Here is a 15,842-nt window from a genome sequence, read left to right as displayed (position 1 = left end):
AATTAAGATCTTTTTCATGTAGTACTTTTGAAAGTAGCGTTTCTGCTATTTCAGTACTGTATTACTTTCAGTTAAACATCTGTAAGTAAGTAAGTAGGCAGAATTTCATGTGTTGATTTTTCTGAGGTCACACGTTTCACCATTGTCACGCCTCGTGTCTCCCATCGTCGGAGGCGGTTTCTTGCTTCCTCATGACAGGATGACCTGATTTCCTCTCAGCTAAGCTCTCGGGCTCAAGAAGATTTAAGATTAATTTCATGTGGGAAAGGAGTAGGGTAAAAATGCATAACTAGCCAAAAGAGGCCAGGGGGTGGCACTGCACCAACTGTTTGGATGTCTCCTTAAAGCAGTTTTGGTTTTGGTTTTCCACAGTTAAGATTGTACCGCCATCTGATTTATGCACCAACATGTATTCATAAACATGCACCAACTTGTTTACACAGGTTAATAATTAAAAAATAAGAAGCAATAAATCCATTTCATTTGATTCTAATTTTGTGGGTTATTCAACTCTCAAGCAAGATCTCCTCTCACGTCCTGTTGTGAAGTGATTCCTGCGTGGTGATATTTAAATATGCAGCTGTTCTTTCTATCCTATATTTAGATGAAACCACACAATCACCTCTCAGATCTCTCAGAATATTGACAATACTGCTCCCTAAAAAGTATGGCAGCACAACGTTTGTTCATCAACGTACGTAAAAAACAAATACAAATACAAACATTTTAATAGAGGAAACACAATCTATGTTGTCCTCAGACGATACAAGCCCTCTATTTGTGTCTCCTCCAGTCATCTCGATTCTCCATACATCTGGTTAGCTCGTTTGTACAATGAACCAAATATAATATCCAATATGAACTTTAATTATTGCAATTTTAATTATACTTTTATATTGGATATGGATACATTTTCCCTCTGCAAAAGCATACAGCCTTTAACCACCCTATATGTACTGTGTTTTACGATGAATAGTGAAAATATCCCATCTACAAGCTGCACCGCATTGTGAGCTTGTAGACATGCTATTTTCAATTTGCTTTAAAATTCTTGATAATTTATGCACATTTTCAGCTATAATGTCATGGCCAAAATGGTGGTTAAAAATCCGTCATCTGGGCATAACAGGGGAAAGGAACCACAAAAAAGGAGAAATTCCACAATCTATCACCAAGGCTCTTTCCAGGGTCTCAGATATGAGAAGATGTAATCTCTGCGTCTGTCTTCTCCTCCGTTGGAAGTCATGCGTCTTCTTTTGTGTGGCTGCTATGCTTGTGTAAACTGCTTCTCATGAGGTGCAATGGCTACGTTCATTCCAAAAGGCCCCCGCCCTCTCCCAGCCTGGCCTGGAACAAAAAGACAAAGGGCCTTGCTGCTGTGGCCTGCAGTCACAGCTGTGATAAGGCTTGGCCTCTGTTTACCGTGTGGGACCTGCTGTGCCATGTCAGGGTTATTCTGCGGGCGGCTGCCTATCGTAGCACTATGGCATTTCACACTCGCAGAATACAGCCATCCGATAAGGACTGCAGTGATAATGATAACAAAGCCCACATTGGCCAGGGGGCTAGTATCATCCATTTGATTGGACCAGCCAGCGTATCCGAAGGAGTTTTCACCATTGTGAAATCCAACAATAAAACCAACCAACAGCAATGTGATTGGCTGAGCACTGATATGATAGGATGGACCTATCAGTCTGTCTCACTAGGAGACTTAGGCCTAATTCTTTGTCTGTACTCTGTAGTTAGTAGTACAAGAGTGTCACTTGCCGACAAGTACTGATAAACTGAGTGAGAATGTTGCAATGCGACTTATTCTAGGTAAGCGCAATTGTTGTGTGATGAGTATAAATTAAGCGGTTTGACTGAAAAGCCTTCAAATCACCGAAGGATACAATAAACTATGATTTACAGTCAAGAGGAAATATTGAATTAAGAGGTAAAAATGGCATTGTTCAGTATATGGCATGTCCATGATGATGAGTTCATGCCTCCCTTTTATAGCTTGTCATCACCGTGATATACAACTATATATTCAACAAATCCATCAAACATCCAGTGTGTCCGTCTTACACACATTGACTGTGCGTAAATGTTTTCCCTTCAATTGTACGTTGATTTGTACAAATTAAAGTACAATTTCTCTTGTGTGGAACATAAATAACTGTTGGCAAGGCGAGCCTGTCTGGCTCGCAGAGCTGCGTGTGTGTATGCAACCTTTGCCCCTCAGGGTCAGAGGGTTCATTCTAGTTCTATTATTGTTGGACGAGACTCCTTGGTAACAGGCATCATGGCCACAAATCAGTTCAGTTCATATGTGAATGTATAATATGAGAAACCTTTGTGTGTGCAGGAGTCAACATTCTACATGCAGGGAACAGCCATGTTAGTTTTATACAACCACATGTTGTTTTGTATCGATAAATCAGTCTACAACCGTGTACGCTGTCGCAGGTTTTCTGAATTTGACGGGCAACATTTCAAGCAGAGTAACGAGATCCTCTGTCTTCTCCTCTGGCCAGGCTCCCCCACAGAGGGTGCCAACATACTGCCGTCTCTTGGACACTAAACCCAGCAGCTGGCCAGGGTGCATGTGAACACCAGGCCTCGGCCAGGCCACGGTCAAGAAGGCTGTAACGTCAGTCTTTGATGGGGAGAACCCAAGGCCTGTGGCGGGAAAGAATATCTGACAGCGAGCCCGGTCTTAAAAAGAAGTGATTTCAAAGACAGTTGACCCACATGACACGGAATTACACCTGGGCTATGTAAAACAAACCCTGCCTTACCACATGTGGTAGAAAATAATAAGGGTAAGGGATCCACAGCACTACTACTGACCTTTCAGCTCAATGTGTTTTCGAGGCATTTACAAGTGTGGTGGTATGCTTACTTGTAATTTGCCATGGAGAAATCAACATTAAAAAATGCGTATTAAACAACGAGTGTAACGGCTTTGTCTCAACTGCTGTTTGTCCATCTGGTAGGGGATTATAATCGGTCTGGCTACAGCGGTGACATTTCAAGGCTGACATCAGAGTGGAACAGCTTCGGGACTGCCATGCGCAGGGTCAGACAGTTAGCACATGTGTAAACCCCCATGGCCTGAAACCTAAGCCTGGCTTTTGCGTGTGACATGAGAAACCAGCACTGTCCTCCCCAGTGCACCAGGCAAAGAGAATGGGGAGAGGGGAAGCTTGAGGGTGGGGAGTGGGCAGGCAGGCAGAGAAGTGGTAATCTGTCAATTATGGCTGCTGTTGCAGCTAACTCCACTGGCTCTGGAAAGGTCGACGAGCAAAAAAACAAGATAGAGAAAGTTATGAAAACTCTACGTTCCCTCCCACGGTTGACAGAGGAAGATAAAGGAAAAGATGGGAGATTTGGTGCAAGGGCGCAGAGCAAGTCTAGTACTGGCAACCTCTGGCTTTTCTTATCATGAGACAGGCCCCCTGCTGAATTCTGGGTATTAGGTTGTACAGTATCAAGTGCCTCACAAAAAAGGGCCCTGCTAAGTTTATAATTTCAAACACTGTCATGGTTTGGAGTACCGCTCTTCAAAGATCATTATAGCCTACGATATGATATAACTGGAGCAGATGGCATGTCGCACAAAAACATGCCACTGACCACTCAAACATGCTCCATGTCACACAAGAATGCAAAACTACTTGCAAGCCAACTGTACAACTGTGCTGTACTGTCCAGAGAGGCATATATCTTACCTCTCCAGCCACAAAGAACAGAAGTGGTATCTCCTCCTCTTTAGCTTTATACTTGGCCATGAGCTTCTCTGCAATTGGCTGAATCAACTCCTTTGCTGGCTCCAGCTCCCCTTCTTCCTCTGCGTCTGCATAAACCAGAGAAAATGTCAAATGTGAGGGCTACAAGAAGAGAACGAAGAAAAGAGGTCATGTGCAGAGTGCAAAATGTGCAGATAAATAAAAGGAGACCACAGTAAAGGTTATGAGGTGAAGCAAAGACGTGTAGACAGCTGATGAAGAGATAAAAAGAGCCAGATGGTCTCCAACTGTCCCGTCCAATCTGATCTCCTATCTGATGTCTAGGATGGCATGAACATATGAAGGCATCACTGTGCACTCAAATGCTTTCATCTGAATTTGATGTATTTATTGTCTTGTCATGTGCGACTGCTCCCTTGTCCAACAACTTTGATGTAAGCCCCTTAGCAGAATAGGGCATTAATCTGTGTCAACAGATTCAATGTTTCTATAGTGTAGAGTGTAGACATGTGTGCGTTCACAAATCCACTTGGTCAATGATACTCAAAAAGTGGTCTGCGGACCACAGAGGTCTTAGAGGAGGATCCAGGGTGTCCCCAGCAATGTCCCCACTTAAACCTTAATTTATACCTTCACAAATGTTTAAATCTACTGAAAATAATTGGTTTGTGCTAGAATTCTGGGAAAAATCACACAGCAAACATATTCACTTATGGGGGTCCTTGGCAGTGTGTCACAAATTATTTTCCAATGTGGGTCTGTGGTCTACTACGTATCAATTTGGAGGTCTTTTACAGGAATATGTTTCAGATCTACTGCACTAGCTATTGCTTTTCTGTTCCTCTCCCCATTAGCATAGTGATGAAGAGAAGTAATATTTTTCCAAGGTTCCTGGATCCAGCTCAATATTCCATACACTCTGACATTCAATCTGCTTCACATTAATGCCAACTCATTCATCCTTGAGGAAAGCAAGGCAGGACCCCATGCAGAGAGCTGCGCTGTGGAGAGCAGGGTCCAATGCATGCCCATCTACTCACCCACAAAGAGCACGAGGCAAGGCCCCTCGTGTAGCTGCACAGCGTTGGACTCGCTGAGTTCGAGGACGGGCCGAGGATGCCAAGGAAACAGCCGGCACTCGGGGTCATTCAGCACCTCCACGCGGCCCTGTCGCGTGATCATGTGACCTTCTGTGTCCAACAAAATCAGGGTGGGAATGCCTGGGGACACAGAATCAAAAGCAACACTGTCACACTCATGTGAAGTGAGGGACACCTGGTGTTTGTTTAAAGAGCTCTAAACAAACGTTAAAAAGTCCATAGACTTTGCTGATATATGATGCCATTTCAAAAGCCAGAGATTGGAGGGGAGCCGTGGATGATGGATGGAGAAAGGAAAGAGTGAGAGAAACAGAGAGGGTGTCATGGTGTCATCCTCTCTTTATTTTTCCTCCATTACTGGGTCAGAGTACAGTTGGTTCCCTCCCCCACTGAGTGTATTTGTGTCATGGAGAGACAACATGAAGCCTTAGGTCCCCCCCAAGGCAGTGACCAGCTCTCTGTGCGCTCACCTCCACCGTGTCTGCTACTGGAAGAGTTGTATTGTTTTTAAACGGCTGAACCTTTTCAGTCCTGCCATGTTTCCCATTGCAATCTACCATATCACAGCCTTATCGCAAACATGCACACAGCAACACGCAGTGTGCATTTGTCGAAGAGGAAAATGAGCATGTGTGTGCGAGCGATTGTTTAGTGTGCATGTATGTTTTATGCATTCATTTGTGTTTGTATGCCGCATGGTCTAAAGAGATGGGAGCTGGCATGAATAGCATGGTTTTCAATGTGTGTGCGTGTGTGTGGGGTTGGGGGCGTGGGGGGGGGGTGGTATTGACTCGTCCTGGGTGCATTCCACACATTCCATTCAGGAGAGGCAAAGAGCCAGCACACTAACTGTATCCACACTCCTTTATGCAGATGGAGGGAATCAGAGAGAGAGATAGAGAGGGGGGGAGAGAGAGAGAGACAAACAGAGAGAGAGAGAGAGAGAAACAGACAGGCACAGAGGGAGCAAAACAGCCCTTCTGCGGAGAGCAGAACCGTAAACTTGATTACCAGTTCACATTCCTCTGGCTGCAGTGCTATCTGTTCACTGTTCCCTGTCCAGTGCAGTAACTGCCTGCCATTGTTCCTTTTCTGTACGTGACATTATTAAGAGAGATAGACACTCATCTAGTCTTTCATCCTCTAATTCACTCTCTCAGCATCTGAAGCTCGTGCTCACACACACGCACACCGAGAGGGGGGATCTGTAACGTACCTTGTATTCCATACAGTCTGTTGAGCCGTGACCGTCGAGCTTCATCTGAATACGGTACTGCCAACCAAGGCATTTCACTGAAGTACTGCTTAAATGACTCCTCTGACCTGTAGATGTTGGGACAGCACAAAACAAGAGGCAGGTGAATGGGAGATGTTTGTGTGTGCGTGTCAGTGACAGACATGCACGCTACGGGAGTAAAAGTAGAGCAATGTGGAAGAAGAGAGCCTCCATGCTGCCACAAGGACTCTTACCTGTCGGCGCTGACAAACACAATCTCAAACTTCTGTCCGGACTCCTTGACAGTTCGATACGATTCCACCAACACCCGGGTCAAACTGCGGCATGGAGGGCACTAGCCGAGATGGAGAGAAGCGCTCCATCAACATGTGTGCCATTATATCATTATTGCATGGCATTGGGCATTCTCACTGAATGTTGGAGCAATGAATTATCTCTTCAGGCATTTTAGTTTGACCTACTGCAGTGATAGGCGAATTAGACAAGTACTGTATATTTCTGTGTGCGTATGATGTAGGTGTATGAATGACACTGAATGTACAATGTACACTACATTTGGGAGGTAATGTGTCCCTCCCAGATAGGCGCAGTCTGTCAATGTGAACACAGAGAGGATGACTGCGGTGGCTGCTGAGACCTCCACTGCCCTGGGCATTTCCTGGCTCTCTCATCTCAATAGAAACTGGCAAGACTCCTTTTGTATATCCAGCTGCATTTAGATACTACTCCCTCTTATCCCTCCCCATAGCTCAGAGCTATTTATTGTTGTTCAGCGTGCGTGAATGTGTGCTGCCTGTGAGAGTCCAGCCCAGCTGGGGGAGTAGTGCTTCAGCTGCTGGTATTAACATGACATCACTCTGCCAGGGCAGAGGTGGAAAGAGGAAAACAACCTGGCAAGGCTAGCAAAAAAAAAAAAAAAAAAAAGCACAATGATGCTGATTACACAATGTCATACTGATTACACAATGTCACAAAATACAGTGATTCTTGTTTGGAGTAACATGGTGCTGTAAGTGTAAGTTTAACAAAAAAACATAAATCGTAATCGTTTGTTAAATGTTGATTTTAAGCATTGCTATGTTCAGTAACACTAGCCTGGCTAATAAGCCAGACTAATATCACACGGCTGATTCGGTCTGGCTTATTAGCCAGGCTACAGTAACACCCCATCTCTCAAGCTCTTTAGCAAACAGAAAATACATTTCCAGGCCGGCATACCAATTTTATCCAATTAGGAGAGAGAAGTCATACAGGATAATATGCAAGTGAAATTAGCAGAAAAAATTGGAACTGGAACACTATAAAATTGGAGCTTATTACATGGGTTCTCTCTCCTGATTGGATTAAATTGGTGATCCACCTGAAAAAAGTATTTTCTGTTTACTAAAGAACTGGAGATGGGAGGACCCCTGTTATAAACAAACTCTCTATGGCAGTGTTACTATCAGGTTATAGAGCTTTAACCTTCACTTACAACACCTTTAAGTAATGCATTATGCCACATATGCGTATGTAACTTTAGTGTAACGGTCAGAGCCGAATCCCTATTGATTAGAGTAAATGTTGTCACAACTTGATTCAATTACCCTACTACACCATAACAGTTAGTGGTTTGAGTTGTCTGCGTCTTTAATGTAACAAGCTTGACTGAACTGCTGATAAAGCAATAACGACAGAGTGTAGAACAAAGGATTGTGTTGGCCCAGGAGGAGCTGTAGACGAGAGAGAGACGAAGAGGGGGACTGTGACGATGCCACGCAATGGTGTTACAATTATACAACTATACACTGGCAGAGGGTCTGCCTTGAGATTGGATTGGAGGTGTCTCTGTCTGGCTCTCAGCATCAAGGGTTGGACAGGACCTGCGACACAGCCTACTAGCGCCATGTCCAGCGGGTGTACAGTATGTGACTACGTGTGTACATCAAGCTGCCTCACACTACGGAAACAGTACAGTAGGCTGCTGACCTATGGACCAGGGACCACATAGATAAAATGCAATGAGTGGTACTTTATCATTCCCCCCAAGGGTTTGCCCTGGCTTAAAGTTTGTGGCAGCGGTGGCCGAACGGATTGCGGAGCGGTCTTGATACCGGAAGGTCGCCAGTTCGAATCAGCGGTCCGACACGTTAAAAATTACCACCGCTGAAGTGCCCTTGAACAAGGCATTGAACCACTACGATGAAATGTTCTATGAGCAGGGCCTGGCTGGAAACAAGTTCTTGAGCTTAGCCCAGATACCCTGGGTAAATATAGTAATCATTTCATTTCATTTCATTTCATTTCAAAGGACCACTTCACCACTTTTAAACCTATCTTCATATAATAGGTCCTCACTAATAATCATGAAAAAATGTCACGATTCTTTTCTACTCAGTCTGTGTCTCATAGGACGGCTGTGGGCAGTTTAGAAACCGTCTTCCAGTGACATCATCATGAGGCAGATCTTTTTTTAAACAATGTTTTTTTACACAAATATTTAGATTTTCATTATCGTGAGAACGATGGCTTCCATTTTCGCATTGCAACTTTTCAGGACTAGAAAGCCTGCAGTTTCTATTAGCTTGTATTCCCCATCAATGATGTCACTGGAAGACGGTTTCTGAACTGCCCACAGCCCTCCTATGAGACACAGACAGAGTAGAAAAAAATTGCGCCATTTTTTCATGATTATTAGTGAGGACCTATTATATGAAGATAGGTTGAAAAGTGGTGAAGTGGTCCTTTAAGTTGTGACAATTAGTAATTTACTTCTTTCCGGGTTCATCCATTCAGGAACATCAATTTAAAATCAATACCATCTTCGGGTTTCTGATCAAGTCTGGTCTTTTCTAAACCACACAGCTACATTTTAGAATGAATATAAGGCTTGGTTAGGTTAGAATAATCCTTCTGAATCATCCAGATTTTGAAAATATAAAGATCTGAGCACAGTAGGCCTATATTGATGACTGGGTTGCTCTGTGAATTGCTCTTTTTGCTATTGTTGTACAGCAAAATATAGTTTATTTAAAGGGACACTTCACCCCTGTTGCAACCAGATCTTATCTAGTTTGGAAGACGAGAAACACTTTCCTGGGGTTTTTATGTGGGTAAAATGTGTTTTTAGATATTTTAGTATTTCAAAGTGTCCATGATGTCATGGACACTGGGCTCACTTACTTCCTGGACTACATCAAGGAAGCTTTGAGAAGGAAAGGAAATGGTCAACAGAAGATATAACACATTATTGTCTGCTGTGTTGCTTTTCGATGTGTACACTGTGTAATGTTTATAGAGGTATGGCATCTAAAGAGCACAAAGTACCTTTCTGATCGTACCAAGTATCGCGAGACTTCCCACCGTTTCCTGTCTGGCAGCCAAATCTTGCGATACCTCGGAGCCAGAACAATACCTGCTGCTGTTTAGACCCGTAACGGGTCTCATGGTCGCAGCCTACATATTTCCTGTAGGCGGAGACGACACATCTGCCGTTTCCCCGCACCAAGCTTCTACTACAGTGAATGGAAAAGTGACTGATGTTAGTCTGCCTCAAACGTTACTCTTATACCTGCTTTTTACTAACACTAACATTACAAAGATGCCCAGAACATCGGGATGAACCTGTGTAGTTTATGGCTGCTCCAACAGTAGTGGCAACATTAAAAAACAAAACAAACCGGAATGTCAAAATATCTACCGCGGTGGCTGAGACCAGAGCCATTGAGTAATGGTTGAGACAAAGCAGTGAAAGGTCCTGAAAGATACATAACGTCAGTCTTACCCAATACCCAATCTTTCTGTTTTAGGAACACAAGGCTGCTGTACTTTATACCTCATACTTTAATGCTTAGTATGAGGTATAAAGTCACCGCGGTAGATATTTTGACATTCCGTTTTTTTTATTTTTATGTTGCCACTACTGTTGGAGCAGCCATAAACTACACAGGTTCATCCCAATGTTCTGGGCATCTTTGTAATGTTAGTGTTAGTAAAAAGCAGGTAAAAGAGTAACGTTTGAGGCAGACTAACATCAGTCACTTTTCCATTCACTGTAGTAGAAGCTTGGCGAGGGGAAACCGCAGATGTGTCGTCTCCGCCTACAGGAAATACGTAGGCTGCGACCATGAGACCCGTTACGGAATCGGTCAATATCCACAAGGAGGAGCAGTGCACCAAAGCATTATGGGAATTGTAGTCCAGGGAGGAAGTGAGCCCCCATTCATGTTTTGCTTTAATGGCCAACTTGTTGTGCTGCATTGTATTGCAGTATACATACAAGAAAAATGATGGTAACTACAACAGTGGAAGCCAGGCATTTTGGGGGGCTAATCGATAATGTTCATAATGTATTTCATAACTTATTTTTTAACCTTGACTTGTTACTTTTACTTTTAAATGTAACATTTGTCAAGGGCCTTCTTGGTATCCTGACCTTTCTTTTCAGGTCCCTAAAACACAGGTAAAACATATCAAGTGGGTGTCAAAGCCCGGTGCTGGTATTTCATGCTTGTAACATTCTCTCGACAGTGGATAGATTTATGCTGGTAAAGCTTGGCAGAAAGTGGTGTCAAAATACTGCAAATACAAATGTATGCTGTCTTCTTTTCTTTCTTTTTTTTTACGTATCTGTCCACAGATTTGGAGGCTGAGCTGTCGCCATGTGCCATGCTCATGAAGGGTTGGCAGTGTGCTCTGGCAGCTGTTTGGAGTGGCAGGCTTCAGCAGCAGCAGCAGCAACAGCAGCTTGTGCTGTATCTCATCAGGAACAGCTCACCAGCAATATCCTGAGCCTCCCATGCATCACTGAGCCACAACCTCAAGTTTGCAGACTTTGCACTGTATTAACAGGCACAGCACAGGCAGAGACAATACAATACAGCCTGATGCTGCCAGGGAGTGGTGACTGATGTCAGCTTTCAAGGTCCAGGGGCAGTGTTGAGAATAGAGACCGGCAGGACTAACCGCCGTTAATGTACACATGAAACACAATGGAGGCTCTCCTCCTTCCACTGTCCCTCTGGGCCCCACATCCTTTTTATCAGTTCCACCGACCATTTTGCCCTTTCCTGCGGTGCCCTGCTGCACTGCCCTCACTCTCTCACAGAGGCCTTGGTTTGTTTTGATAGAGCTAATGCTTACATCACAGGATATGCGGAGGTCTACAAAGTTAAAGGGAGGGTCATTTTTGCCTACCCCCCCCATCCTGCTCTCTTCCACTACTTCCCATACTCACCCAGTGTGCTGAGAAGTACACGCCCACATAGTGACCCTCCAGGGAGCTGCTGTCTGTTGTCTGCCTGTTGTTCCTGAGCAGAGGGCCGGCCACCACCTCCGCAAATGGCTTTGGCCCCCAGGGGAACTCCAGGCCTGTCAAGGGTGCCCAAAAGGGGAAGGATGACGTTGGAAAAGGGAGGATGGCGGTGAGGAGAAGAAAGCACAGAAAACAGCCATGTGTTAGATTAGTGGACCCTTGAGTTAAGCTTTTTCTGATTAACAAAATGCTTATTCAGAACTGGAGATCGTCTCTGTCACGGCTACTGGACTTTGAATAAAATCACGTTTGTACATATGCATGCCGTTACATTCAGAGACTCTTCTATATGGCTGGTGTCATCTGCTTTTGTAAATGCAACCGCACTCTGGTGCACAGCAGATGTAAAATGTGGGTTTAATGGTGAACGTGAGCAATGTTTCCTAACTGTAAATACATTCCCCTCACTTTCTTTCACCAGCATCTTCCCTAGTAGTCATACATAAAATCTCCTATGACTGGCTCATAAAGACCTTTTTTATGTGAATTCCCTTTTTGTAGTGCTTCATTAGGCAGGAATGACACGTTGTTGTAAAAAGTGCACTATCACACTACAAGAGAGAATGTTCTGGAACATCATCCAGCACAAGCCCCCAGAGCGGCCGCGCTACCCTACTGGCCAAAGCTGGAATTGCAGGCTTGTGCATGTAGCACGAGCAAAATAGTGCGCAGCTGGGGTGTAACCATGGGTTTAACACAGAGCGCTCATTCATGGATCGATTCAGGTGTGTTCAGGCGAGTTAGCGCTTCCGTATTTTGGACACCAAATTTGTGTCCAAAACAAGAAAATAGGGAAGTAGAGCGTTCTTCCGGGTGCTTCAAACGCCAGTGAGCAACTTCCAATTGAAAATGTTATTAACAGTTTGCAGAATTACAGTACATTTCAAGCACAAACTCAATACAAAGGCTGTTAACTGAGTGGACGACCCAATTAAGCATTACACTTGTTTACAACAGGGTCCACCATGTTCAATTCATCAAAACATTTAGAGACGTACAAATAGACACTTCTATATAGACAAAGAACAGAACAGGAATTCATCATAATGGAGGTAAAAAGGGAAAAGAAACATATACAGTGAGGGGAAAGGGGGGGGGGGGGAGATTCAGATTTTACGGGGGCCAGTTTCGAATTGCAGCCATCCGTAGGTGCCCTTTGAGAGCGGTTTTGAAGGAGTCAAGGGATTCACATGTCTTAATGACTGTTGGTAGGGCGTTCCACATTTTGGTGGCATAGGAGCGAAAAGAATTTAGTCCCTTGTTTGTGCCGAATCTGGGTTGTTGTGGGTGTGGACTTCGTTAACATTAAGGAAGTATCTAGACAGGTACATGGGTATCTTGGTGGAGTATCGGATCTTGTGGACCAGACCCATTGCAAGATGCTGTACTCTGTCGCCGACCCTAAGCCATGCCAGTCTGTCAAAGTGGGCAGGGGTGAGCTTAGGGTTGACGACAGAGTACCGTAAAATCTGAATCCCCCACCCACCCCTTTTTCCCCTCACTGTATATGTTTTCTTCCCCTTTTTACCTCCTCTATCATGATTTCCTAGAAGTGTATATTTGTAGTCTCTAAATGTTATGATGAATTGAACATGGTGGATATTGTAAACAAGTATAATGCTTTATGGTGTCGTCCACAGTTTTGTGAGTTGTGCTTGAAATGTACTGTACTTCTCCAATCTGTTAATCTGTCAATCAATCATGGAACATGGATGTGGTTCAAATGATTGTGAAGCTATATTAGACACATTTTGCTGGGGACACCCTGGAACACACGCAATGACCCCTGGGGGTCCCCAGACCCCACTTTAAGAACCAATGATTTATGAAGCAGTATCTATGATGTAAGACTCCAAATTTGGGAAAGGTTTTTCCATAAATGAAAGCATTTCAAAAAGTATAAAACAATGATTTGAAAAAGCCTATTGGCAGTCAATGTTGCCATGTCTGCTTATTATGAGCTACTTTGGGGTTGTTTTTCTATAAAATTGTTGTAATTCTTGTAAATATTGGAAATTGCGGGTTGCTTTTTTTGGGGGGGGTGGGGCCCTCTTGTATTCCAACAAGAGGCTTACGCGCCTGCGGCGTGCTCACGTCTAACGTCCGTGTTGTTGTTGTCCGTGAATACTGTGTGTGTGTGTGTGTGTTACAGCAGGGGTCTCAACGTTTTTGGCTGGGGAGTGGGGACCCGCGGAAAGGCTTTGGCCATGTCTCGCGACCCCTGCCCCGCCCCCTCCACACCCCCAATACAAATTGACCGCTACAATAACCTTAATAATCAAGAAAATACATCATAAATAAATACTGAAACCAGATAGAATCATAAAGGAAAGTTTATGCATGTACTATGTGTACTATGTAAACTCTTAATTTCCATTTTCCAGCCATTCAGTTGCAAAAAAAGAATAAAAAACAAACAAAAAAAAAACACTTTTTTTTAAACTGGGGACCCCCCAAATAATTTGGTCACCCCCTGAGGGGGCGGGACCCCCAGCTTGAGAACCCCTATGTTACAGTAAAAGCGAGAAAAACTGAACGGGGGGCGCCCGTTTTTAACAACAGATCTACAACAACACACATCTTGTACGGAGGACCTTGGCACAAAATACTTTCAGATGGGGATCCACGACCAAAAATCATATTAATTTGGAGGTCTTTGACAGGAACAGCCTACAGTACAGCGCTCTGTTCCTTTGCAACACAATCAGTCACTTTGCACCCTTTGCCATTTATGGAGGAGATTAATGCACCCACATCAAGGCTACATTTAATGAATCATTGGGATAAATATGTTAGACTGAGACTGGGATATCAGTCACAGACAGCTCTCATGTGAAATCCATTCCCACTCACTGCTCACTGCTAGCAGGGATATGCTCGTCTCCCTCTTCACATGAGTAATGAGGCTTTCTTATGTTGGCAAAACAAGGTCTTAAGAGCAGGATGTACAAAAGATATTGGGATACGTTAGCTACAGATGACATTCTCTCTACAAGAATGGAATGCAAGTACGCTCTCGCTAACTGGCTGTCTCCACTTTAAAGCGCAACAAATTATAGGTTTGTAGCTGTGGGAGTCAGACATGGACAGTGTATAATATGCATGCAATAACAGCAGTACAGTAGCATCCACACAGACATATACATTCTCAGTTGAATGATGCAGCACTGCAATACCTCCACAGAGATCTTTAGACCACAGTGAACCACATGGGAATGGCTGTGTGTGTGTGTGTGTGTGTGTGTGTGTGTGTGTGTGTGTGTGTGTGTGTGTGTGTGTGTGTGTGTGTGTGTGTGTGTGTGTGTGTGTGTGTGTGTGTGTGTGTGCGTGCGCGCGCGCGAGTGAGTGAATGAGTGAGCGAGCGAGCAAGCGAGGGTGCGTGTAAAACAGAGAGACAGAAACAGATGGAGAACGAGAGAAAAAGAGAGAGGCAAGAGGGAGAGAGGGACTGAAAAGAGATACAGAAAGAGAGGAAGAAAAATAAGTCCCTTTCTCTGTCGTTCTTTTTCAGAGAACAAGGCAGTAAGAGAGAGACTGTACGGGTACAGGCTTTAGTTTAGACATACTATTGGTCCGACTGTCATTAGATCGACAACCTACCTCAAACCCTAACCTAAAACGTATCTAATATACGTATCTAATATACAAATGGAAAGTTTGAGGGCACATACAGTTCAGAACCCAAAGTCATTAGCTACGTCATGCCTAACCCGCCCTTCTACCCACTGCACTCAGCCCCTCATACGTCAGTGACGTCACAGACTTACCCTACGCGTTGATCCAATTAACACCATGGAGGCCCGGGGCGGAGATCTCCGTCAAGTTCAAGGTCATGGTCAAGTGCCCAAGCCGGAGATTGATAAATAGGACGGAGATTAATGATATCAAAACCGATCGCTTCGCTCCACAGCCTAGGAACGCTTGTTGCCCAATCCGATCACGTGTCAAACAGTGACACGTTATCGAAAATGTTCCCTGCCTGTTTAGCTGACGAAAACGAAAATCTTAAAACGATCATAACTCCCAATCTAAATCATCCCGTCTAATTCTGAAAAAAAGATCCTGTGTTTGACGGCCTTCCGCGGTCCAGTCGCTAGTCGCGATAGATTTATTCTTACCTCCCGTTGTTGTCGATCGACTCTAGAGTGGTGTGGCTATTGTTAGCTGCTACACAGACATGCACACCAACTTCCGGTGCGCCGGAAAAAGTGGTCCGGGCTATGATGGGCACATGGATGAAATGGATTAAATAGTTCCGGGCTACTAAGGTGTTAAGGCTATCTCCTCACGTTGGTTTGCATCCGATTTATCTAAATCAGTGGTTTCATCGTGGCTTGCCACGTTTGCTTTTCTAAGTAAAAAGAAAAAAAGGTAGGCAGGGGTTCCAAGCAACTGGGTATATGAAGACATTGCGGGTTGCCACATTTGCTTTTCTAAGTAAAAAAAATAAAAAAGGTATCACACTCCCGCCATTT

At 44.2% G+C, this 15,842-nt stretch overlaps 1 protein-coding gene across 1 annotated transcript in view; it reads right to left on the bottom strand.

Moving 5' to 3' along the window:
• The window catches only part of nxn (nucleoredoxin), a 66,570-nt gene that overhangs the window by 1,870 nt on the left and 48,858 nt on the right, over positions 1-15,842 (bottom strand). Inside the window, exons 3-7 of the mRNA XM_079514626.1 lie at positions 11,290-11,423; positions 6,308-6,408; positions 6,054-6,160; positions 4,778-4,957; positions 3,720-3,844 (exon numbers count right to left, since the gene is read on the bottom strand). Coding sequence (XP_079370752.1) covers positions 3,720-3,844; positions 4,778-4,957; positions 6,054-6,160; positions 6,308-6,408; positions 11,290-11,423 — 647 coding nt within the window. The remainder of the gene's footprint in view (positions 1-3,719; positions 3,845-4,777; positions 4,958-6,053; positions 6,161-6,307; positions 6,409-11,289; positions 11,424-15,842) is intronic.

This window comes from Electrona antarctica, assembly GCF_951216825.1.
Source record: "Electrona antarctica genome assembly, chromosome: 11".
Classification (NCBI taxonomy): Eukaryota; Metazoa; Chordata; class Actinopteri; order Myctophiformes; family Myctophidae; genus Electrona; species Electrona antarctica.
Note: the sequence above shows the minus strand (reverse complement) of the source record. Positions and strands in the feature narration are given on the sequence as shown.